We start from the raw sequence: 25797 nt of genomic DNA, 5'->3' as shown, positions 1-25797 counted from the left end.
ATCATCTTTTGCTAAAAACCTACAGCCTTCAACTGCATCCCTCATGTTGTTGACCCTGCGACATCCTTAGGCATAACTCTGGACAAATACCTGAATATGCAAGATCACTTCAATGCAACTACAAGGGGAGCCAATCATCTGCTCAGCATCTTAGGGAAAGTCAAGCCATTCTTGCCCTCTGATGACATTCAGTCTGCAGTCCAATTGCTAGTTATATCACGCATGGAGAATGGAATGGTGACCATGGCTGGGTTACTAAAGCTAGTTTGGCACCTCTAATAGCCACTCTGAACTTTGTGGCCAGACTCATCACTGGTTCCAGGAAACATGATCATATGACACCTGACCTAATTCAACTAAACTGATTGTTTTTCAAAGCAAGGATCAGTTTCAAGATTGCTTGATGCAAAAAGCTATTCACTACAATACCCCCGTCCACCTGGCAAAAAAAAAATTAAACTATCAGGTTCGAATCGGGCCCTAAGAGCTCTAACTCCCTACTGCTGAAACCCCAAAATTCAAAAAGAAAAGAACCTACAATTGTACATTTTTTGGTTTTGTTTCAAGAATTTAGATGCTCTTCCTCCAGAGATCAGATCTAACCCCTCTACCTCCTCATTCAAGAAACAAGTCAAAGGGTTACTCATGAATGACCATCTACAGCAGTAGCCTGAAGCCAGCTTCACTAACTTTTATTTCCCGCTGACATTATTTTATACCGTTGCAAATATGTTTTCATTTTTGTGTTTCCATGTGCCTTTTAGACTTGCTGCTCTCCTGGGGCCTTATTTATGAAGGCCTTGCATTAGTTTTGCGCCGCCGGTGCATCACTTTTTGTGACGCACCAGCGGTGTAAAATATGCGCCTCGTTGCGCCATATTTAAAAAGTGACGCATCTAGGTAGATGCGTCACTTTTTAAACCCCTGCCCCACATTATACCTGCGTCAGGTATAATGTATGCAGAGGGGGCATTCCCCCCCAAAAAGCCTCGTAATAGTGACGCAGTGAAATCTATGAGATTTCACTGCGTCACTTTTAGGACACTGTTGCGTCAAAATCTTGCACCTGCCTCACAGCAGGCGTAAGACTGACGCAAGCCCTTTCACATGGGGCTTTCCCCATGTGAAAGGACGCATTGCTGGAGTTGCGTCACTTTTGTGACACACTCCAGCAATGCGTTACTTTTGCGCTTACAGATACGTCAGAAATACTGACGTATCTGTAAGTCCTTGCGACATGATGCGTCATACATTAAATATGACGCATCAGGAATGTCGTAAGGAGTGCGCAGTGAAAAGTGACGCATCGCTGTTTTCACGCAGCGATGCGTCACTTTTCATAAATAAGGCCCCTGGTTCTTTACGTGTCCCACAAGATGGGTTGTTACTTTTGTAGGTTGTTGCTTGTTCTTGTTTTTTAAGTGCCCTGGTGGTGTTCTCACGTTTTTTACCTCCCCTTGCTTCCTTTCCTTCGTACAGCACTCTGATACCCGTACAGGTCATGTTCGCACATTATAAAACTTTTCAAATAAAATAAATACATTATTTTTTACCCACTATAGGAAAACCAGGCTCTGAGGTTAAACACAGCTGGGAGCTTTCTTCGCATTAGCCGCAGCAGGCCAAGTGTTTGGTTTGACATAAGGAAATGAAAGGAGTTTAGCTAAAGCAGGTGCCAGGGCTTGGGCAAGAGTGTGACCTTTTTAAACAGTGGGTAGTGGCACAGGATACCAGTAGTCAAATGCCAGGAAATTTGACTTCTAAAAGAAAAGACATTTAATGATGGCTGTCTATAAAAACCTTGCTCTAACTTAGAGTGGCTCTAACTTCCATTCTCACACAAGCCAATGCTTCTTTTTGTACATACGCCAATGCCTACATAACAGTTTTATCGTGAGATACATCAAGGAAATGTCAATTTGGGAAAATCTTAATTGAAAATTCTCTTCAACATGGAGACAGTTTACAGTCTTCAGAGAGGAAGTAAGGACGAGAAGGGGAATTTGAACGGTTACAGTTTACGTTCTATACAATGTAAGGCATTATATAATCCAGGAAATGCAAAACAACAGTCACGAAGGAGGAAGTCATTCTAGGTAGTGCCCAGGACTGCAAATATAAGAGGGCAGTGAGAGCTCTGAGGCCAAAAGGTTGCTGAGCTCTTCTGAAGTCTGCACTACACAGGCAGCTCTGTGAGGTAAGTCTGTCGTCTATATGGGAGTGGGGGTATCAGGCTGTGTGTCTGCATGTATGACTTGTAAACAGACTCAGCGCTTACAACCATTTCACAAAACCCATTCTTTTTCTACTCAGGGTCCCAAAAAACTGCTTATTGTGTCTTGTCGAGGTGCATTTTTGGATGTGTTTTTGTCCAGGCCTTCCACTCTGCTTCAGTAAGGAGGCTCCATCCTTGAAAAGAACGGGACGTTTAAATTGTCATGTATCTACGCAAACCTTAGCAAATGCTCACCAGTGTTTCAGGAATGGCCTCCTTTGGAAGACAAAAAAGACTGTCATGTTTGATTGCGAAAAGGATTATTTGGAAATAAATAGATGTGAACTGAAGGGACGAGGAGAGATGGAGGAGGAGAGATGAGAGAGGGATCGGTGCTGAGGGATGAGGCGTGAGAAATGAGGAGTGAGGGATGAAGAATGAGGAGTGATGAGAGAGGGTTCAGGGCTGGAGAATGTGGCACAAGGAAAGAGGCATAAGGAGTCAGGGATGAGGAATGAGGAGTGATGAGCGAGATCCGTGCCGGGGGATGAGGCATAAGGATTTAGCAATGATGGACAAGGAGTGGTGAGAGAGGGTTCAGGGCTGTGGAATGTGGCACAAGGAAAGAGGCATAAGGAGTCAGGGATGAGAAATGAGGAGTGATGAGCGAGATCCGTGCCGGGGGATGAGGCATAAGGATTTAGCAATGATGGACAAGGAGTGGTGGGAGAGGGTTCAGGGCTGTGGAATGTGGCACGAGGAATGATGCTTTAGGAGTCAGGGATGAGGAATGAGGAGTGATGAGCGAGATCCGTGCCGGGGGATGAGGCATAAGGATTTAGCAATGATGGACAAGGAGTGGTGGGAGAGGGTTCAGGGCTGTGGAATGTGGCACAAGGAAAGAGGCATAAGGAGTCAGGGATGAGAAATGAGGAGTGATGAGCGAGATCCGTGCCGGGGGATGAGGCATAAGGATTTAGCAATGATGGACAAGGAGTGGTGGGAGAGGGTTCAGGGCTGTGGAATGTGGCACAAGGAAAGAGGCATAAGGAGTCAGGGATGAGGAATGAGGAGTGATGAGCGAGATCCGTGCCGGGGGATGAGGCATAAGGATTTAGCAATGATGGACAAGGAGTGGTGAGAGAGGGTTCAGGGCTGTGGAATGTGGCACGAGGAATGATGCTTTAGGAGTCAGGGATGAGAAATGATGGATGAGCAGTTCGGAATGGGGGGTGATGAGTGACAGCTGAGAAATGAGGGATAACGAATGAGGGCGGAGGAAAGAGGAGTGACTGATGATCGATGAGGAGGATTTCAAATGGATGCGTGTCAGACTCTACGACAGCGCATTGTACATCACTCTCCCCAAGCTCATCACCATTGAATCAACTCAGGATTGGTTTAAAAGTATCATTAACATAGATGTCAACCCTGAATGTCTATAAAGGCTGCCTTGTGCCACGCACGCCCTTTGAATCGTGGAGCAGATGCGTATGCTTCCTCTGCTGCATAGGATCCGTAGAGGTAGCTTACCCTTTCGGTACAGCATCCTTCTATGTGTTCTGTGCAGTGCAACACAACTGCAATGTGTAGAATATTTCACAAAATGACAACATTTCTCCTGGTTAGCTGCTGCTTCAAGAAGGCATTAGTTTATGGCACAAACAGCTGGGCTGCCTAACTTTGCAGATCAATATTCTGTACAAAGGCATGAGGACTTGTCATATCCATTCAAGTACTGCCCAAAAAAATCCATTAAACTGAAAAGAGGTGCAAAGTGCTGTTTGTGCTGAGAAAAGGGCACCTTTCAATTGCAAAGTATCTTTTGCACTGGAAAGTAAATGCCCTTGCATGACTTTGCATTGCCTTTTGTCTAGTGCTTAATTTGTAAATGACAGAGTGCGGGTGCTCAAAGCTCCACTCGGAAGACCGCAGCTGATGTAATTAGATGTCGCACGCACAAAATCAAAGCTGTGTAGTCTTTAATTCACCTCTGGCCTCTTTAATCCAGTACCGGACACTCCCTGGCCATTTATCTCACTCTTGCACTGTCCTGCTTTCTCCATTTGTGATGCTTTTTCCGTCTTTCTCCACCTCCTCCATTGTGCTATGTCTGTTTTCCTTATTGCTATCTGTAAGAATCTAAAGCAGTAAAAAAGGTGCCATCCCCAAACATATGAGCCCTTGGCACCCACCGTCACCCACCAGCTCAAATTAAGCACTGTTTGTGTCACTTTGCAAGACTTTGCACTTGAGTTCTAGGGGTTTAAACTCCCTTCTGAAGCATTCTCCTAGTAGCCTAGATCCAGAATTAACGATCCGCACACTTCATGGACATCACTTGGGAAACATGTAAAGTCCAATAGCAGGCAACGCAAGCTCTGGCAGCACAGCTCACGCCAAAGTCTATGGGATGCATTTAGCTAATGTATGTGCTTTCTAATAACGTCTAAAACCAGCGAGAGCCGTTTTGAGAAGGGTCCAGGGTACCAGCCTCTCATGGGGTCCCCTGATAGAGCCAGCTCTGTTCTGCAGACAGTCTTGCCCTGGTGACCTTGAATAATTCTTAAACAGATTGTTTCAAATACTGTTTGCCTTTATTGTATCTTTAATGTGTGTGATATGTGAGTCTATTACAGGCATTTTCTAGAGAAATGTTGTGTTTATTTTTCATACAGGAGGGGCCACAGGGGTTCTTCTTGATAGCCTTATTGGGCGGGTGGATTAGCTGCCTTTTGAAGGGCTGTCTAGGTTGTATATGTACACAGCATGTAAATGCTTCAGGGACGCCCATCAGATGTTACCTTGGTATTCCTCACTCAGTGAGTGCCCCCTCATGCATAGATTCTGTCAGACCTGACAGCCTTAGTGTGGTCCTCCCCTGCATCCAATGTATTGCCTGCCTCCTCCATTTTTCTGATCTTGTTTTTGCTGGAATCAGGACTCTGCGCACTTTACCACGACTAACAGTGTTAAAGTGCTTGTTCTCTCTCCCCTAAACATAGTAATATTGGTTCATACCCAATTGGCATATTTAATTTTCCTATAAGGCTCTAGTAATTTGGTACCTGTTGTGCCCAGGGCCTGTACATTGAATGCTATTAGTGGGCCTACAGCATTAATGGTGCCACCCACGTAAGTATCCCGTTAACCACGCCTCAGTCCTGCCATTGTGGAGCCAGTGTGTGCAGTTAACACTGCATGTCATCCTGGCAAAACAACCCTTTTGCCAGGCCCAAGCCATCCTTTTTATAAATATAAGCCACCCTGGCGGTAGGCCCTGCACACCACAAATGACAGGATGCAATGTATTTAAAGGCAGGACATGTACCTCTAAGTTTTACATGTCTTGGTAGCGAAAAACCCCCTAAGTAATTTTTCACCATTTTATAAGTGTGATTTCCAATTGGGAAGAGATACGACCCCCAAGTCCGGTGTCTCTGGAATCACATTGCTGTCTTACCTCCTCTTCTACCACCACTTCAAGTTGCCACACCTCTTCTACTACCATTCAAGCTACCATGCCTCCTCTTCTACCACCTCTGACATTTGTTCTTTAGATCCATATTTTTGTTCAGCGCATAGCTGCAGTCACTCTCCACACCTCTCATGTCATGATTTTTTTTGTCTGTCATCTTTCGTATAGTTATCTTCAGACTGCTCCCATCCTCAAAGGGGCTGTTTCTTTTATGAACCATTTGCTGGAAGCTGGTTCAAATGAGCTTTACCCACAGAATCACAGAATTGTATTCAGCCCAAAAAGGCCAAGTGAACCTTTCCTGCTCCAAATATCACAGCTCACACTTATAGGCCTTTTCTTCCCTAAGGTCTGATTCTGCTGGTCAGGTAACAAATGACCATGCACAGAGGTATGCTGAGGCAGTGCAGACATTTAAAAGATATTTTTTGTTCTCTAAGCGCCCAGGTTTACACCAGAGAAACATGGTTGTCATTTAGAGCCCAGGGTAGCACACCCTATACCCCTGCCTTGCCCTTTTGCTATCCATGGCACTGCATGAGCAAGTCAGTGAACAGGGCTCTGAAAGGCCTACCTCTAGTTTCCTGTCCTTGTCCTTCCCAAAACTACCCTATAATCCAAAAGATTTTGAACTGGGGGCCTTTCTGAATATCTCAGAACATGACATTGCCTTTTAAGTGCTAGGGGCTTATTTACAAGCCCCTTGCACCACCAGAACGTCACTTTTCCAATGTTAAAAATGACGCAAAAGTGGTGCAAGAGGCTTGTAAATAAGCCCCTAGGTTTCTCATGTGCTGCACAGCAAAACCATAACAAATAACTAATTTATTTCCTATATTTTTCCTTTTCAGAAACCATGATGACATTTATCCTGCTACTTAGTTTGTTGGCTGTGGGAGGTTTGTTACAATTTTTAAAATGTAGCTTATTTTTATCAAGTGATTTGCTAAATGAAATATTTGCATCATTCAGGTACAGCAATATTTAAGCAGTTAATATCTGTTAGACTGTGGGGCGTTGATGAAAGGGAAGGTGTCTCATTTCTCCACCCTTGGGTTGAGTGTCTCTTCTAGTGATCTATGAAGTCTGATGTTGCTAGTGCCCCGGAAGGAGTGTTTCTACTGTGTCATTGGGAGTGGGAGGGGGTGGGGGTGTCAATGATGGAGCATATCTGCCTTCAGAGGGCCCCATTCAGCCTAAAACCTATATCTGTGCGGTATGAAAACCTGAGGGGCCACACATCACGTTCTCTATCATTTCGCATTAAACAACTGACCAGTCTTATCTGTAGCAGGAGTATACTGCGCTTGGAGCCTAGATTTAGGTATTAAGGACTAGTCCTGCGTCTGCCAAACCAGTGATTCCAAGTTCTGACTCACCACAGAAAAGAACTCCTGAGTGGGGTTGTTGGTGATCAAACATTCTCATCTTCCAGGGTCTGGAAAGTCATCTTTGGGAGGGAGGGGTGGGGGAGAGTGAGCAGACCAAGAAACCAGTAGAGTGTGAAAAAGGCCGCTTTAATGAAACAGGTGCACATTTACACAACAATAACCTCGGCAAATGCCTAACAATCTAAACCTTACCAAATGATTGTATATTTTTCAAACCCCCAAAACCCGCCCCCGCCCCTCACCCTTCATCGAACCCCCCCCCACCCGTACATACCCAATCACATAATAAACCATACAACAATCCCACAACAACATTATAACTTCAACATTTCCCAAAGCCATAACTCAAAACCCCAATAACATCCCAAGCCAATCCAGATCCCCCAACCCATGTCTCCGAACACAAACTCAACCTGTAAAACTTCCCCCAACAAATCCAACTTCAAAAACTATCAGCTCCCATCATGGCCCAAAACTGCCAAACCAAAACAATCCGCACCGCACCTGTTCCAAGCGACAAAGCATAACAATATAAAAAAAAAACCATGTCCACCTGTTGCAACCAGCCGCCTAAAATAATTAATAAATGCAAAAGAAAAGAAGAAGAAACAGAAAAGAATCGCATAAAGGGAGGGAGGGAGGGACAAAAACTAGCTCCAGAACCAACCGGCCACCAGGTCACCTAAGCCTAAAATGGTGGCCTGGGGGAGGAGCCCAACACATTTATAGGCTGGGCTCCAAAAACAACCAAAAGAAGCCCAAAATTGGAAACTGCTCAAAAATGGCCCCCACCCAAACCTCCCAAACAGCCTGGGGGAGGAGACCTCCCGGGGTCGGCTGCCCTCCCCCAAGCCCCCCTTGGGAGGGAGGGGTGGGGGAGAGTGAGCAGACCAAGAAACCAGTAGAGTGTGAAAAAGGCCGCTTTAATGAAACAGGTGCACATTTACACAACAATAACCTCGGCAAATGCCTAACAATCTAAACCTTACCAAATGATTGTATATTTTTCAAACCCCCAAAACCCGCCCCCGCCCCTCACCCTTCATCGAACCCGCCCCCACCCGTACATACCCAATCACATAATAAACCATACAACAATCCCACAACAACATTATAACTTCAACATTTCCCAAAGCCATAACTCAAAACCCCAATTACACCCCAAGCCAATCCAGATCCCCCAACCCATGTCTCCGAACACAAACTCAACCTGTACAACTTCCCCCAACAAATCCAACTTCAAAAACTATCAGCTCCCATCATGGCCCAAAACTGCCAAACCAAAATAATCCGCCACCCAGAAAGCAGTGGGGGAAGAGGCCGAAGGAAACCCCCACCTTTCTGCCCCCCGCAAAGAAGCTAAATAACTGGGGGAGTGGGGAGGTTGAGACGAAGCAGAAAAACACCAAACAAGAAACACTACTCACCCAAGAAACTTTGAATCGTCAAACAGCGAGACAGTACCTCTCGCATTTCTAAGAGATATAAATCCATCCCCATTCTAGACAAATGAACTCCATCACTCTTAAAAAATTCAACAGCATCGTAACGAATGTCACTATGTACAATACGACCGAAGCCTAAATCCCTACAAAACCGAGAAACTTCAAGATTGACTTTCCTACGAGACTTATCAATGGCCTTGGGTTTTAAAGCATTCCTCCAAACCCTCCTAGGAATCAATTCAGTCCACGGGACGTGACACCCAGACCAATGCTGATGCAACAAAGAAAGATCTTTTTTCATAGCACGAAGAAGAACAACACCATTAACCAAGCCCAAATCATTTTCCCCAAGATGAATAACCAAAACATCTGGACAAACCCCACCTACCAACCAAGAATTAAGGGCTGGAATCAAGTCTTTCCACAACATACCCCCCTTCCCCATCCAAACATTAAATAAACGATCATTAAACCCCAGCATCGTGCCAAAATAACTCGGACGAGCTTGAAGTTGTGCTCTCTTTATGAATGAATGCCCCACGATCCAAACAGTCAAGAACTCAGCGCGAGGACCAGCCACCGAACCTGAAAGAGAAAGAAGTATCAGAGAGGCAAAACAGAAGCAGACGCAAGCGCTCCCCCAGTCTCCTGTCTGACATAACGCTGAAAGCAGTTTGAAGTCCAGCGCCCCAAGCCCATAATGTCTTCCCTCGACCAACCCCTGTTAAAAGCCTCAGTTGCGGCCCCAATTCTAAAAGAGTGTGTGCCATATAAAGACTCATCAAGGCCAAGATGACGCAGCGCTTTACGCAGTACCATGCGCAATTGATAATTGGTCACCACAGAACCATCCAGGTGTTGAAAAACAGGATGCTCAACAGCACCACCCGAAAGCTCCCACCAGCATCAGGCCCACCGCAAAGGGCAATTCAATAAAAGGGGTGGTGATGGACAGAGTATCTGAATTAAACAGAACACTCATACCCAGTCAACAGATCAGGGCTTGATCCATCACCATTTTTTAGGTCACTGCACCATCCCAGCTCAGAACCTGGCTACATGCAAATTAATCTGTCCCTGGCCCAGTGCATCATGGGAACAGGGCAGACCAAACTACCAAGCCAATTCTTATACTGGGAAGGAAACAAGCTTCCGGGGACCGGTTTCTGGCATTACAGAAGACGGCTGAAATGCCAGAAACCGGTCCCCGGTAGCTTGTCTCCTTTCTGGTGAAGAATTGGCTTGGTAGTTTAGTCTGCCCTGTTCCCATGATGCACTGGGCCAGGGACAGACTGATTTGCATATAGCCAGGTTCTGAGCTGGGATGGGGCAGTGAGATAAATAACGGTGATGGATCAAGCCCTGATCTTTGGACTGGGTAAGAGTGGTCTGCTCAATTCAGACACTCTGTTCATCACCACCCCCTTTTCTGAATCGTTTTTGGCCACTATAGGTGTGGCAGGGTATACTCAGATATGAGTCCCTTTCTCACTGCTCCATCAGGATTCAAGCAAGCCGGGCCGAAGACGGCTGAAATGCCAGAAACCGGTCCCCAGTAGCTTGTCTCCTTTCTGGTGAAGAATTGGCTTGGTAGTTTAGTCTGCCCTGTTCCCATGATGCACTGGGCCAGGGACAGACTGATTTGCATATAGCCAGGTTCTGAGCTGGGATGGGGCAGTGAGATAAATAACGGTGATGGATCAAGCCCTGATCTTTGGACTGGGTAAGAGTGGTCTGCTCAATTCAGACACTCTGTTCATCACCACCCCCTTTTCTGAATCGTTTTTGGCCACTATAGGTGTGGCAGGGTATACTCAGACATGAGTCCCTTTCTCACTGCTCCATCAAGATTCAAGCAAGCCGGGCCGAAGACGGCTGAAATGCCAGAAACCGGTCCCCGGTAGCTTGTCTCCTTTCTGGTGAAGAATTGGCTTGGTAGTTTAGTCTGCCCTGTTCCCATGATGCACTGGGCCGGGGACAGACTGATTTGCATATAGCCAGGTTCTGAGCTGGGATGGGGCAGTGAGATAAATAGCGGTGATGGATCAAGCCCTGATCTTTGGACTGGGTAAGAGTGGTCTGCTCAATTCAGACACTCTGTTCATCACCACCCCCTTTTCTGAATCGTTTTTGGCCACTATAGGTGTGGCAGGGTTTACTCAGACATGAGTCCCTTTCTCACTGCTCCATCAGGATTCAAGCAAGCCGGGCCGAACACGGCTGAAATGCCAGAAACCGGTCCCCGGTAGCTTGTCTCCTTTCTGCTGAAGAATTGGCTTGGTAGTTCAGTCTGCCCTGTTCCCATGATGCACTGGGCCAAGGACAGACTGATTTGCATATAGCCAGGTTCTGAGCTGGGATGGGGCAGTGAAATAAATAACGGTGATGGATCAAGCCCTGATCTTTGGACTGGGTAAGAGTGGTCTGCTCAATTCAGATACTCTGTTCATCACCACCCCCTTTTCTGAATCGTTTTTGGCCACTATAGGTGTGGCAGGGTATACTCAGACATGAGTCCCTTTCTCACTGCTCCATCAGGATTCAAGCAAGCCGGGCCGAAGACGGCTGAAATGCCAGAAACCGGTCCCCGGTAGCTTGTCTCCTTTCTGGTGAAGAATTGGCTTGGTAGTTTAGTCTGCCCTGTTCCAATGATGCACTGGGCCAGGGACAGACTGATTTGCATATAGCCAGGTTCTGAGCTGGGATGGGGCAGTGAGATAAATAACGGTGATGGATCAAGCCCTTATCTTTGGACTGGGTAAGAGTGGTCTGCTCAATTCAGACACTCTGTTCATCACCACCCCCTTTTCTGAATTGTTTTTGGCCACTATAGGTGTGGCAGGGTATACTCAGACATGAGTCCGTTTCTCACTGCTCCATCAGGATTCAAGCAAGCCGGGCCGAAGACGGCTGAAATGCCAGAAACCGGTCCCCGGTAGCTTGTCTCCTTTCTGGTGAAGAATTGGCTTGGTAGTTTAGTCTGCCCTGTTCCCATGATGCACTGGGCCAGGGACAGACTGATTTGCATATAGCCAGGTTCTGAGCTGGGATGGGGCAGTGAGATAAATAACGGTGATGGATCAAGCCCTGATCTTTGGACTGGGTAAGAGTGGTCTGCTCAATTCAGACACTCTGTTCATCACCACCCCCTTTTCTGAATCGTTTTTGGCCACTATAGGTGTGGCAGGGTATACTCAGACATGAGTCCCTTTCTCACTGCTCCATCAGGATTCAAGCAAGCCGGGCCGAAGACGGCTGAAATGCTAGAAACCGGTCCGCGGTAGCTTGTCTCCTTTCTGGTGAAGAATTGGCTTGGTAGTTTAGTCTGCCCTGTTCCCATGATGCACTGGGCCAGGGACAGACTGATTTGCATATAGCCAGGTTCTGAGCTGGGATGGGGCAGTGAGATAAATAACGGTGATGAATCAAGCCCTGATCTTTGGACTGGGTAAGAGTGGTCTGCTCAATTCAGACACTCTGTTCATCACCACCCCCTTTTCTGAATCGTTTTTGGCCACTATAGGTGTGGCAGGGTATACTCAGACATGAGTCCCTTTCTCACTGCTCCATCAGGATTCAAGCAAGCCGGGCCGAAGACGGCTGAAATGCCAGAAACCGGTCCCCGGTAGCTTGTCTCCTTTCTGGTGAAGAATTGGCTTGGTAGTTTAGTCTGCCCTGTTCCCATGATGCACTGGGCCAGGAACAGACTGATTTGCATATAGCCAGGTTCTGCGCTGGGATGGGGCAGTGAGATAAATAACGGTGATGGATCAAGCCCTGATCTTTGGACTGGGTAAGAGTGGTCTGCTCAATTCAGACACTCTGTTCATCACCACCCCCTTTTCTGAACCGCAAAGGGCAAGTCTCCGGGGGGGAAACCGCCTCCAACCAAATACCTTTGCCTTTATTCCTCTGATCCGTCTTAGAATGAGACAGCCAAATATGAACTCCCCTAACTGACAACTGAACATCCCCCCACAAAATACCTTTCGTAACTTTATTGCCCAACAACTCAGACACCCAAAACGCTCCAAAAAACATCCAGACCATCAAAGTGGCAAAAAGACAAGCTTCCACCCTATCAGTACACACCACAGGCAACACTGATATGATATTGAACAACTTCTGCCAAGACAAAGGGGACCTCAGCGCCTGAACACTGCCCCGCTCCCGGGACCACCCTTCCAACATTCTCCTACCCAACTCCCCAGCCGACGGAGCATAGCCCCAGAACAACTTACCCATAAAAGAAACACCCGCTAACTTCCCAGCAATTGTAACTCTGGATTAACCTTTATCCATTAAACACAAAATGAACTGAACCACATCTTCTGACCTCTGCCAAAGAATCTCCCTCTTACAAGCTCCCGAAGACAAAAACTCATTCCAAGCCAACTCATATGCCATTCTAGTAGAGGGAGCCAAAGAACCTAAAACCAGCTGAACAACCCTGTGTTGCCTACCGTCCACAGATGCTCCGGCATGGGAGTCGGCTCCTCGTCTGCCTCCAAAGCGAGCCCACGGAATCTCTCCCACTGTGAACGAGACAAAGCATCCGCAATGCCATTGTCCACACCAGGAACATGCAGGGCCCTAAAGCAAATGTCAAATTTAAGGCAACCTAGCACAAAGACTCTGAGGAGTTTGAGGATCTGCATGTCCTTAGCAGATTGTCTGTTGATCACTTGCACCACAGCCATATTATCAATCCTGAAAAGAACCTACTTGTGAGCCAACTCCTGGCCCCACAAAGTAACTGCCACCACAACCGGGAACAATTCCAAAAAGGCAATGCTCCTGCCACCATTCTTCCAACTCTCTGGTCACTGTTGTGCACACCACTTTCCCTGCCAGTACAAACCGAAACCATCGCTGCCAGCCGCATCAGAGAAAATCTGAACATCCCACAACCAGTCAACCTCCCTACATAAAGGTACACCATTGAAAGAATGCAAAAAAGTGACCCACATACGCAAATCCTCTTTGACCCCTGCTGACAATCGAACTCGGTGATGAGGCAAGTAATGGCCAGAGAGAGCCCTCCCCAAGCGCATACAGAATGTTCTGCCCGCCCTGACCACCCTACATGCAAAATTAAGGTGACCCAGCAAAACTTGAACCTCCCTCACCAAAACTTTATCCTTAGACAACATCACCTCCACCAATTCCTACATTTTCCGTTTCTTGTCCAGTGGTAAAAGCGCCTGCATAGTCTGTGAATCAAGAAGACTCCAGTCCTCAGGATGGACTGGAAGCAGTCTAAATGCCGATTTAATATCGCATTTTGCATTAAAGCAGAAGGGCCTGCTGTTACTACCAATGCCATGGCCACGTCAACAGAAGAATAGGACACAGAAGCAGCTTCATTGTCGATAAAATCATTCACCGACCCACCCTCTGACCAAGACAAATGTTGAATGAGCCGGAACTGCCCAGGTTCCTTTTTGGGGACCACTCCAATGGGGGAAACAATTCAATTCTCTAAAGGCCAATCATCAAAAGGACCTGCCATTCTGCCCTCACACACTTCTTTATTTAACTTCTCTTGGACCACAGCAGTATGTTCACTTGTTGACTTCAAGTTCTTAGACCAACGCCTCAAACAAGGACCCTCGTAACCCAGATGAAAACCGTCCTGAAAACCTGATAATAAAAACGTCCGCAGCTCAGCAGGCTCATAATCCTGCAAAGCGGCAGCCAAATGAAGGACATTAACCGGTGTACAAGCCTTTGGGCCCAACGCCAGATGAAGATTTCCCTCCCCTGGGAGCTGGAGGTGGCTGTGGTGCAACATAAGATCCTGATCCCTGCTGTGGCCCCTGGTGATCACCGGAAGGCCTAGGTCCCCAGCATCTCGACAAGGGGTGATTTTTCCTTCCACATTGGGAACATTCATGCCGGAACTTGCAAAATTCTCTATTACACGCCCCTTTATTGAAATCCCAGCATGTGCCTAAACTGGACTGCGCTGGCGAACTGGCCCCCACCCCTCCCCGGGTGTGTCGCGCCTGAAAGGGGCGATAAGCCAAAGGAAAACCACTAGCTGTAAAAATAGTCTTACCACTAGCAGAGGAACCCATAGTATACTGCCAAAGATCTGTGTCTAGTTCCCCCCATTTTGCCTCCGGGTCCCAGGCCATGCACGCCCTGAACTCCTCATCATACTGCGCCCATGCAAAATCATTCCTTGTGATTTGTGCTTTCCTAATAACATCCATATATTTAAACAATGAAACACAGCGCTCAGGGAACTTCTCGCAATAGACGCTGGCATAGATTAAAAAGGCCGCCGTCCAGTTCTCAATATTCAAAGGGACCTTGGGGCGCTTAGCCAATTCGTATTCCTCTTCTTTAGAACCTTCTTTGGCCCGGACCTCCCTGTGTAACAATTTCAGCAGCTCCACGTACTCACCATTCCATATCCTTTCTTTAGTACTGAGCATTAAATGAGCCCCCAAGGGCTTAGTAACACCCATTTAGGGCAATTTTATGATTTTTAACTCCTTACTATGTAAGACATTTTTGGACGTGTCCAAACCAACTGTGGAAGTGCCACTGTCCACTTTGGCACCTACACCTTTAACCTCATCAGCAGTACCTACACTTTGGTCCTTCACAATGCGACCCTTATACAACTTACCATCAGCCCCACCAGAAACCAAATCCACCCCAATCCCAACAGACACCATTTTAGGTTGCACATGATGTTCCACATTCTCACCTGGACGCAACAAAGGAGGCTGACTTGGCTCCGTTCTCCATGCCACACGCGATTCGTCATCCACCCTCCGAGGAGCCCTCACCGAGGGGCCGAGCACACGTGGTCTGGACAACTCCGCATGACTCTGCACCACCGGTGCCTGTAACGAACTACGAGAGACATGAAAATGCCCCCCCCCCAGACACAACGTCCCGCACTTCGCCCTCCTCAGGGCTATCCTCATCATAATCCAGAATTAACGATTCCTCTAACTGGGGAGGAGCAGGTAACACCACAGTCTTCTGAACATTTTCCAATGTATGTGAACGTCCACGGGCCTTACCAACCCTTAACTGTGACCGTGGCGGGGAGGCCGACTGTACTCGCCGGTACCCTCCTCCACTATTACCACTCACAAAAGCTTTTTCAACCGGCAAAACCAAATTATGACCTTGAAGAACCTGAGGCACAAGAGAAGTCGTGCCGGACCTGCTCCTATGAACAGCGCTGTAATCCCTCGATCAGGCCAGTAAGGTTGCGCTTGACCTACTTACACTGCCTGTGGTGACTTCCCTCATTGGGGCTATCGAGGTCGCGCTGAACCTGCTTGTGGTGGCCACGACGGGATCCCTCGATGGTACGGGACGTGCCGCGCAAGGCTCCACCCTCCCTTCACCTTGGCGCGACTGGGCTGCATGCCACCCTACCAAGTCTGCTGCTCCAGACCGCTCTCTAACCTGCAAAGAAAAAGGCCGGACTGATGTGCCGGGTCCCTTCCTACATAAAACACCAGAAGCTAAAGACACTTCACCTGCCGCCCTACTAAAACCCTGACCACTCTCTTGAAAGACGACTGAACCAACAGGGCCTTTCCCTTTAAGAACAGTGCTCAACTGAGGGGGAGAGGGGGAAGAGGCGCATACCTCTTCATCAGTACTACAATTCAACAAAGCTTGAATAAACTCAGACGCCGGACCCTGTACCTGAGGACCCTGAACCACCGTCCCCCCAAAGCACCCGATACCCTATCCCTCCCACCCACCTTCAAACCAGGAAAATTCACCGCACCAGACATAGCAGGCATACCCCCAATATCCCCACTCTTCTGCAGGACCGAGGCGTCCCTGAGCCTCTCCTCCCAAGATGGAAAGACATCCAGACCGCCCCAGGACCAAACCCTGACCCCCGATTGAGGCTCACCCAAATGTTCCGCCACAGGAAAAGACCCTTCCACACGCCTGTCTCCCGACTCAGCCAAAGAGGGAACCAGGGGAAATACCAAACCCTTATGCCCAATACCTGAATGCAAAAGAGAAGAACCCTCAAGGCCCCCCATCTGCGCCCACTCACCCTCCCCCACAGAACCACTGCACACAGAAATCACCTCACCCCTAACTGATACCGGAGGAGAAAACAATAAGGGGCTAAAATGACCCATATCTGCACCAGTACCCCCAAAATCCTCAGGCAAATCAGCAGTCTTATGACCTGTAGGAAAAGAAACTCTCTGTATGCGACTAGGCGTAAGTAAACTTTCACCCTGTACGTCCACAGGCGCCGAAAATCAGCCTGCCTGAGACCAACTTCATGGGAAAACCCTTCGGGCACAGGATTAACCTGACCGCTTTGCACCGGTCAAAAAGCCACGGCCTCGCGCTCCAAGATGGCCTCCGCCCCTCCCCCGCTAATGACGTCACCAACCGTCACCGCGGAGGCCGAGGCAGAGCGGCGCGTGCAACCGCGCTGTCTAGAGGCACGACGACCTCGTAATACTGGAGCCGAAGCAGCTCTGTCACGTAATGTTGCCACTGATACATCAACCGGTGTAGCCTGAATCTCACCAACCATCCCAGGCCCGCCAACAGCAAGTCCCACCGCACCCACCGGCTCAGAGGGCCCCAAACCACTCCCCCGGAGAGCCCTCACACCCGGGACGCTCTCCTAGTTCGGGAGCGGTCCCTTTCACTTACCGCCTCCTGGCGCTGTCGTTTAGGAGAAAAACATGCCGCCACGATCGCCGACACCCCTGCTGACGCCAAACGCTGGGCACGCTGGGGCCCGACCTGTTCTCGGTCACCTATGACCAAATCTAAGCGGCCCGCCTCGCTAAGCAGGCGTATCGCTTCAAGCACACGATAATCTTCGCCAGCCATCACGAAATCTGAATAAACAATCAACTACAAATTCGCGACTGAAAAGTCCTACGAAATCTAACTGACAAAAACTAGCTGCAGAACCAACCGGCCACCAGGTCACCTAAGCCTAAAATGGTGGCCGGGGGGAGGAGCCCAACACATTTATAGGCTGGGCTCCAAAAACAACCAAAAGAAGCCCAAAGAATCCCAAAATTGGAAACTGCTCAAAAATGGCCCCCACCCAAACCTCCCAAAGAGCCCGGGGGAGGAGACCTCCCGGGGTCGGCTGCCCTCCCCCAAGCCCCCCATGCGGGACATCTTTAATTTGTTTTAACACGCCTCCGGATTTATCTGCCCATTTTTATTAACTCACCTCTTCATCCCTTCTAACTTTTGATTGGTGAAGCTACATGCAGACGCTGCCTTTCTTTTCAAGGAAGACTGTCAGTCACGCAAATATTTGTTCATGCAGTCAGGCCGGAAATGAGGCTCTCATCTTGGCCAATCACAGACATGTACGTCATGTCGTTGGAAGGAGGCTGAGCAATCACTATACTTCCGCATGCAGTGTGAATGTAATAGAGAAAGATGGCGGCATTACCTATGAAAAGTGCGGAGTTCTGCTTTCACACTTGCACAGTCAAGTATTCCCTCAACTACTTAATGCCTGAGACCAGTGCTTTATTTTTAAAAGATTGAGTGCCGGTGCCAAAAGCTCTACCCAGGATCCCGCAGCCAGTGCAATTAAGCGTTAATTCACTGAATATCAAGGCTGAATGGTCTTCAATTCACCTCATCCCTTTTTAATGCACTAACAGACACTCCCTGCCCCTTCATTCCACCATTGCAGGTTCCTGATATCTCTCTTAATAACTTTTTGTGTCTTGCTTTTCTTTCTGCCTTTCCGATTTGGGTATTTTTATCTTCCTTGCTCTCAGGCAGTTATGTGATGTGGGAAAATAAGTGCCAGTACCAGTACCCAAAAATGAATGCTGGTTCCTCACACCGGCAACCACCAGCTCAAATTAAGCACACCCTGAATCGACCTATCAGCCTCAGACACAAACAGAGGAGGCAAGCGCCATCATATTTTGTCAATCCTTACAGATTTTGGTAGTCCCTACTGCTGCCTGGTTCCCTTCCAGGGTCTGAGCTGGAAGTGAAGATTCTTGAGAGCCTCTCTAAGCGCTGGGAACCGTTTCCTGTTGAAGCAGAGGGGGGTTAACCCTGGCCATCACTTTTTTAAACTACCGGATCGCTCCTACCCTCAAAATCTCAAAAAGTTAAAAAAAAGGGAAAACATTGCACAACTTTGCCTACCCCTAAATCAGACCAGTCCTGAGATCAGCCAGTCATGATCCTGTCCTAAACACCTGCCCCTCCCCCCTGGTCCCTCTTGTGCTCCTGCAGCCTCATGTGCTCTGTAAAAATGTTTTCTCTATTTTACAAATCAGCTGCTCCATGAGAATCATTCCAAATGAATGAAAAACACTCGACTCCACTTTGAATCATATCTCCCATGAGCTTATGTGAGTGAAACTCAACACATCCCAGAACAGTTTCTTTCACCCTTCAATCCTCTGTAGCGTTAGTCATTGTACTCGTTCATCTTGTAACCATCCAAAGACCCTTTCAACGTTCTATTCCATTGATGCATCAGTCAGGCATGACAAGCTTTATTCAGTTGATAGAAAGCCATATAAGCATAAAAGCAAAGACATACAAAGCCATGTATCATGTTTAAAATACCAAAGATGATTCAATATACCCCTTAAATGAAATTTCCACTAAAACGTGCTTATACAATTAAAAAAAATACCACAATGTGCAAAAAGGTACAAATTAATAACGTTTCACCGATAATCCATCAACATCCCCCCACATACTTACATCACCAGAGTATGATATGCAGTTATTTCCCCACCATTTTTCTCAGTCTACCAGCCTCAGAGATTAATTTATACACCATCAAACAGGTGTAGTGGGATGATCACCTGTAGTTGGTGCCTAGCGGGCTGACATAACCTAACACTTAGGGCCCTCAATAGTGGGAGTGAAAATCATTTCCTAGGAGTAACATATAACTTGCGAAAGAAAAAGAATTGAAGTGTGGTGGAAGGTGGATTATTAGTAGGGGTGAGTATGCACATATCACTAGCAATAAGGCCACCAACGCAAGATATGGTCAAGTCAAGGTTTTAATACATTAGCCCCTGGCACAACCTTTGGTAGCTGGCTGCAAGCAGGCAGACAACTCAGGAGACAGGTATGTACATAATTTAAAAACACCAATAAATTGGGGGGGGCGTGTCTAAGATGGCGGCGTGATCGTCGCAGGTCCCGAAGGCTCCCTGCCCGATCCCGCCTAGCAGCACCTTTTTGCACAGCCAGATCTCCCTGCGGCAAGAGAATCCGCAGAAAACGACATCGGCACCGCACTGAGACCCCCGGAGCCCGATTGCCTGCTGTCTGTGCCGAGCGCGAAGCTCCAAGCGCCAAGGACTCCGGACCGCGACCGCGTAATGGCGGCCGCTCCGACCCTGTAAACGCCAGTGCGCTCACCGTCCCCGGCCTTAGAGGGGTCCTACTGCTGATCGGAGAGCCTGGCTGGGGGAGCCCTCGTCGCGACCGCGGACTCCGCGGCCCGGGTTGCTGTGCACGTCTGCTTCCGTGACCCGGCCGGCGGTGAGGTGCGAGCCGGCCAGGAGCCGTGAAAATCGACCCCCCGGCTCCAGGCCTTCCAGCGCGGCCTAGCCCCTACAGAGCGAGAGTAGGCCCGACAGAAGCTGACAACGAGGCTGTCCTCCCGAGATCTCCTGAGCCGCCTTAGGAGACCTCTGCCCGCCCAGCTGCTTCACCGGGGTAGGCGGGGCATACCGGGGCGACAATCCACTGTGCTGGGAGGTGCTGGGGGACCGGGCCCGCGGGGAGAGACCATCCCTCAGCCACCCTTTGGGACAATAATATCTAGGTGTGGAGAACGGAGGTGGACGCCACGACAGGGGGTCGGGAGGCGCAGCCGTGCCTCCGGGGCTGGGGCCGCCCGGTGGCCTGCATCGCCGAAACAGATGGAAAGCAGCACAGCATCACTCTGCGGTGCCGAGGGGTGCTGAGGGAGCGTGACTGAAAGGAGAGACCACCCTTAAGCCACCCTCGGGAGCAGCCACATCCAGGTGAGGAGAGCGGAGGTGGGCACGATCGCGGGATTCGGGGGGCAAAATCGAGACTCCGCCGCTGAGGTCCCCTGGTGGCCCACCAGTTAAGCCATAAATACAATGGAGCGGACGCACCCCCGCCTGGGCCTAAGCTTGACAATTGCGGTCCTGCGCTGCCCCGAAGCACTGCGATCCAACCCACTAGTGCATGTTACTGCTGCCCGCCCTAACCGCTGGCCCACTACCTGGCTGCTCCCTGGCGCGGACTTCCTTGCGACCACTCCGCCAACCATTGCGGAGGGGGTGCCGCATCGCCCTCCGCGGGCTGGGTTGCCGGGGACAGAGAGGTGACCCCCCCCCGGGATAGCAAGTCTCACCTTTACATTCGAATCACCGCACCCCGATACCCCAACTGACAGTGCCTGCGAGCCGCCGGGGCTCCGGCTGTGACATGGCGGGACAGCAAGGGAAGAAAGGGTCCCAGACACTCCCTGAACTCTTGGCCAAAACTCAGCCGAAACCCAGCAAAGACCCACCCTCCTCGGCAGCCGTGAAATCATCGCCTACGCCAGCGGACGACCAGACGCCCATCACCAGAACATTCCTGGAGACGCTATTTAACTCCCTTAGAGACGATTTCAGGTCCTTAAAGCAGGAGGTGGCGGGCGAGGTCCGAGAGCTCCGACGAGATGTGGAGGGCCTTGGGGAGCGGGTGGTAGCCATCGAGGAAGCAGATCAGACCAGAAGCATGGATATAACGCAACTCCAGCAGGAAATAGTGCGGCTCACTTACCAACAGATGGACCTCCAGGCCCATGCGGAGGACCTTGAGAACCGCTCCCGTCGCAATAACGTACGGGTCCGGGGACTTCCTCAGAAAGAGGAGGGGTCTGATATCACTGGGTATCTGAAAAACTTATTCCGGTCCGTTTTGGGATAACCAGCAGACTTCGAGATTCGCATTGACAGGGCGCACAGAGTTGGGTTACCTAGACGCTCCTCCGCCCCGCCACCGGACATTTTGGCCTTCCTTCCTGATTTCCCACTGAAGGAGCGGATCCTTCGAGAAGCCCGACGGGCTCAGCCTCTTCAATTCCAAGGTAACTCTATAGCCTTATTCCAGGACCTGTTGGCCATCACCCTGCAAAAACGTAAAGAATTTAGAAAGGCAACAGACTTCCTAAGGCAGCATGAAACTCCATACTCCTGGGGCCACCCGTTTAGACTAATATTCAGATGGAACGGGAAATTACACCAGCTGCGCTTGCTTAAAGACACTTGCACCTTCCTAGGCCTTCACCAGGACGTTGACGAGCCCACTCTGAGCTCGTCTCAGGGGCCTTCTGGGGGGGGCTGGCAAACTGTGAACCGCAGGCGGTCACCCTCGCACCGCCTGAAGCCGGATGCCTCTATCATCACAAAGGAGCGAGCTACGGCGGTGGCGGAGGTGGCCAAGGAGACCTCTTCCCCTAGTTGACTGATGCCTAATCAGGGAGATCATCTACAGCTTGCATCATCCCCATGAGGTGGGTGGGAGCCGGGCGGGGGGCCGAAACGACCGCCATTGGACATGACCCGGATAAGGACCTTTACCACAGTCCTGTGTGGACTAACAGGACTGGGACTATACCTATTCACATTTAGGTGTTGGGGTTTGGGAAGTGGGGGTGGGGGTGGGGGGGAATTATAACAGGAGTTTTATTCCATGGAGTTTGACCTTGAGCGGATGGAGTGTTTTGGTGGTAAAGTTGGGGTGGGAACCAGTGTGCCGAGGGGGAACTGATACTAATGGAACAGCTAAGCCTCATATTCGTAACTCATTGCTACACCTCACCCTTCGGGCGTTTCTGACGTTGTGCACAGTCACACTGGAAAATACACACACACTCTCTATGCATCTTGCAGCAATCAAAGCTCCTCTCGCTCTGTCAAGTCTACTCCTCATCTGTTGGGAAGGAAGGCACCGCCGTATTAGACGCTGTCCAGATCCCAATTCATGACAATGGCTAACCCCAAACTGAAGTTATTGACACTCAACCCCATTAAAAGAAGGGCGATAATCTCCTATTTGGAGAACTCCGGGGCCGACCTCTGTTTGCTACAGGAGACCCACCTCTTGCCCAAAGATTGGGACAGGATGCGTTCCCGTGCCTTTCCCCAACAATTCTTTTCTTCCCTTCCAACAAAGAAAGCCGGGGTGGCCATCTTGGTATCTAGACATTTTAGCAGGAGGGTAGGAGTCAAGGCGGGAGAGGTTAAGGGCCGTCTTCTCGCACACACCTTCCAGCTCGGAGACATGAACCTTACGATAGCGTCCGTTTACGCTCCCAACACAGGTCAGGAAGCCATTCTGAAGGGCGCACTCTCTGAATCCCTTCAATCATCCAACACACTTTTACTTATCGGGGGGTACCTTAATTTAGTCATGGACACCAACAAGGACAGATCAGGGCACCGCTATGGGGACACCGGCGCTATCACGGAGGCGGGCGCGGAGTGGTTGCGAGATAGAGGCCTGGTGGATCTATGGAGATCCGTGCACCCGAACGCAACACAATTCACCTTCTACTCCCACGTCCACCATACCTACTCCAGGCTAGACCATTTCATAGGATCATCCGAGTTGGTCCTTAATTTGGCTGAGATTGACATTGTGCCTGCAGCGCTTTCAGATCATGACGCAGTGGAACTAACAATCACTGCCCCTACGCCTTCCCGCCCCCGGGGCTCATGGCGCCTCGGTGAGCCCATGTTACAGAAACCAGAAGTCCACAAATGCCTACATAAATTCATTGTTGACTACCTGGCTATTAACGACACACAGGAGGTGTCGCTTTCGGCCTTATGGGGAGCCTTAAAATCAGTGGTCCGCGGGGAATTGATTGCAATTGCTGCCAAAGAGGCTAAGGATCGGAAGGAGAAGAGGGACGATCTCACGGCTCAAGTTGCCGAACTAGAGAGGGTACACAGCCGCACCGGCGCTCCACGGATCTGGAGACAATTGAAAACTGCTAGAACTCAATTGGCTTCCCTTGATACGGATAGGGCAGAATTTGCTGCGCTCCGCCTTCGACACACATACTATGTCGGAGGCAACAGAACAGGACGCTTGTTGGCCAGCGCCCTCAAAGCTAAATCACAACGCACGAAAATCTCTGACCTCACGGATGACTCTGGGAATACCCTCACTGAGGAAACCCAGATCGCAAACCCGTTTCGAACATACTGCGCCTCACTATACGGCGCAGACGCGACATCTTCCCGGGGTATTGACGCATACCTATCTTCAGCGGCTATAACAGAGCTGTCCCAGACTAGCGCGGACGCGCTGGACGGATGTATGACGTTACAACCCATACTTTTACTCCGCATACCATTACAACGCGGTATTTACAACGCATACCATTACAACGCATAGCGCTTTGGGGTGCTGGATAGTGGTAAGTATAATTTACTATTCTAACTCCAGTCCCCGTGGACCCTAGGGAAGGTGTTGGATAGTAAATTAAACTTACCTCTTATCCTAGAGCGCCCCCCAGCGCAATGCGTTGTAATGGTATGCGTTGTAATGCCTGCGTTGTAGTGGTAGTGCGTTGTAAAAATTGCGTTGTAACAGGTGCATACCGCGCTGGACACCCCCATCCGCTTAGAGGAGGTGACGGTGGCTATCTCCCGACTACGCCCACTTAAATCCCCCGGACCGGATGGCTTTTTGGCAGGGTTTTACAAATCATTTTGCCAACTAGTGGCTCCCATCCTCACCCGGCGCTTTAACTCCTTCGAGGGACCGGGCTCCATTCCCCCTGATATGCTGGCGGCTGAAGTGATCGTCCTGCCCAAGCCGGGCAAGAAACCGACACATTGCTCGGCATTCCAACCAATCTCCTTGCTGAACCTAGATCTAAAGCTCTTCACCGGAGTTCTAGCAGCACGCCTGGGCCCGCTCCTACCAGGGATCCTGGAACCTGATCAATCAGGCTTTGTGCCCAATCACCAATGAAGCGATAACACCAAGAGAATGCTGCATCTCGTTGATAAGGCAAACTTCCAAAACTCTGACGCTGTGCTTGTGGCAATTGACGCAGAGAAAACATTTGACCGCGTCGACTGGACATACTTACAGCAGGTGCTGCTGCGCTTCGGTCTTGGCGACCGCTTTCACTCCTGGATCGCCAGTTGTTACCATCATCCCCAGGCTCGGGTCCGCCTAGGCGGTATGCGCTCTGACCCATTTGACATTCAACGAGGAACGAGACAGGGCTGCCCCCTGTCTCCCCTTTTGTTTGCCCTTTACATTGAACCCTTGGCGCAGAAAGTCCGAGACAACCCCGACATTGGTGATGTCACCTTTGTCGGAGAGCCACATACAATTAGCCTTTATGCAGACGACATCATAGTCGCTCTTGATCGTCCTAACCACTCAGTGCCCGCCTTCTTGAAGGAATTGGACACGTTCGGCACTGTCGCAGGCTTCAAGATCAACAGAGGGAAATCCCTGATATTACCATTGGGGGGAAACACTCACCCTACCACACTGACCCCCACATATGGGTGTGAACTTCAAATGTAAATGTAAATGTGTAAATGTATAGGCATTTATATAGCGCACTACTTACCCGGAGGGTCCCAAGGCGCTTCGACCGCTGCGAAACCCTTCCTGGCTTCCCTGAGAGATGATCCCTTAATGGGTATCTCCAGGGTGAGACCAGGCATCCCCGGCGGTCTGGTGGGGCCGTTAGTGAAGATGAGGCAAGCTAATGCCCAGAGTTGCCGAGTGTGATGGCTGATCAGAGTGGGCACCGAGGCGAGAGAATTATCGAGTCCGCTGACCCTGGTCCAGAAACCTGCCGCGCCGGGAATCGAACCCTGGTCCCGGGCCGTCCTCTGCTCTCGGGTCTGCCGCCTCTAACCAGTGAGCCACACTAATAGCCACAGAACTCCCATACTTGGGGATTACCCTCACCTCTTCGACAGAATCGACAGTGGCTCTCAATTATAAGTCCCTCACCACTCAGATTCGAGCGGACTTAGCAAGATGGTCCAAGCAACCCCTGTCCCTTCTGGGAAGAGTCGCGGCTTTGAAAATGTCGACCCTGCCCAAAATCCTGTATCTCTTTCAGACCCTGCCGGTAGCACCCCCGAGGGGCACCATCTCGGAACTACAAACAGCACTACATCATTTCATCTGGGAAGGGAAACGAGCGCGTCTACACAAACAAATGGTACACAGGAGTATGGATGAGGGAGGCCTTGGGGTTCCCAACCTACTACAGCACTT

General features: G+C 49.6%; 1 protein-coding gene across 1 annotated transcript in view; it reads left to right on the top strand.

The window, feature by feature from the left end:
* The first annotated feature begins 2070 nt into the window (after positions 1 to 2070).
* LOC147734874 (alpha-N-acetylgalactosamine-specific lectin-like) overlaps positions 2071 to 25797 on the top strand; it is a 225839-nt gene continuing 202112 nt past the window's right edge. Inside the window, exons 1-2 of the mRNA XM_086953087.1 lie at positions 2071 to 2197; positions 6545 to 6592. Of these exons, the coding sequence (XP_086809213.1) occupies positions 6550 to 6592 (43 nt within the window). The 5' untranslated portion in view covers positions 2071 to 2197; positions 6545 to 6549. The remainder of the gene's footprint in view (positions 2198 to 6544; positions 6593 to 25797) is intronic.

This window comes from Lissotriton vulgaris, chromosome 1_2 (genome assembly GCF_964263255.1).
Source record: "Lissotriton vulgaris chromosome 1_2, aLisVul1.2, whole genome shotgun sequence".
Lineage (NCBI taxonomy): Eukaryota > Metazoa > Chordata > Amphibia > Caudata > Salamandridae > Lissotriton > Lissotriton vulgaris.
Note: the sequence above shows the minus strand (reverse complement) of the source record. Positions and strands in the feature narration are given on the sequence as shown.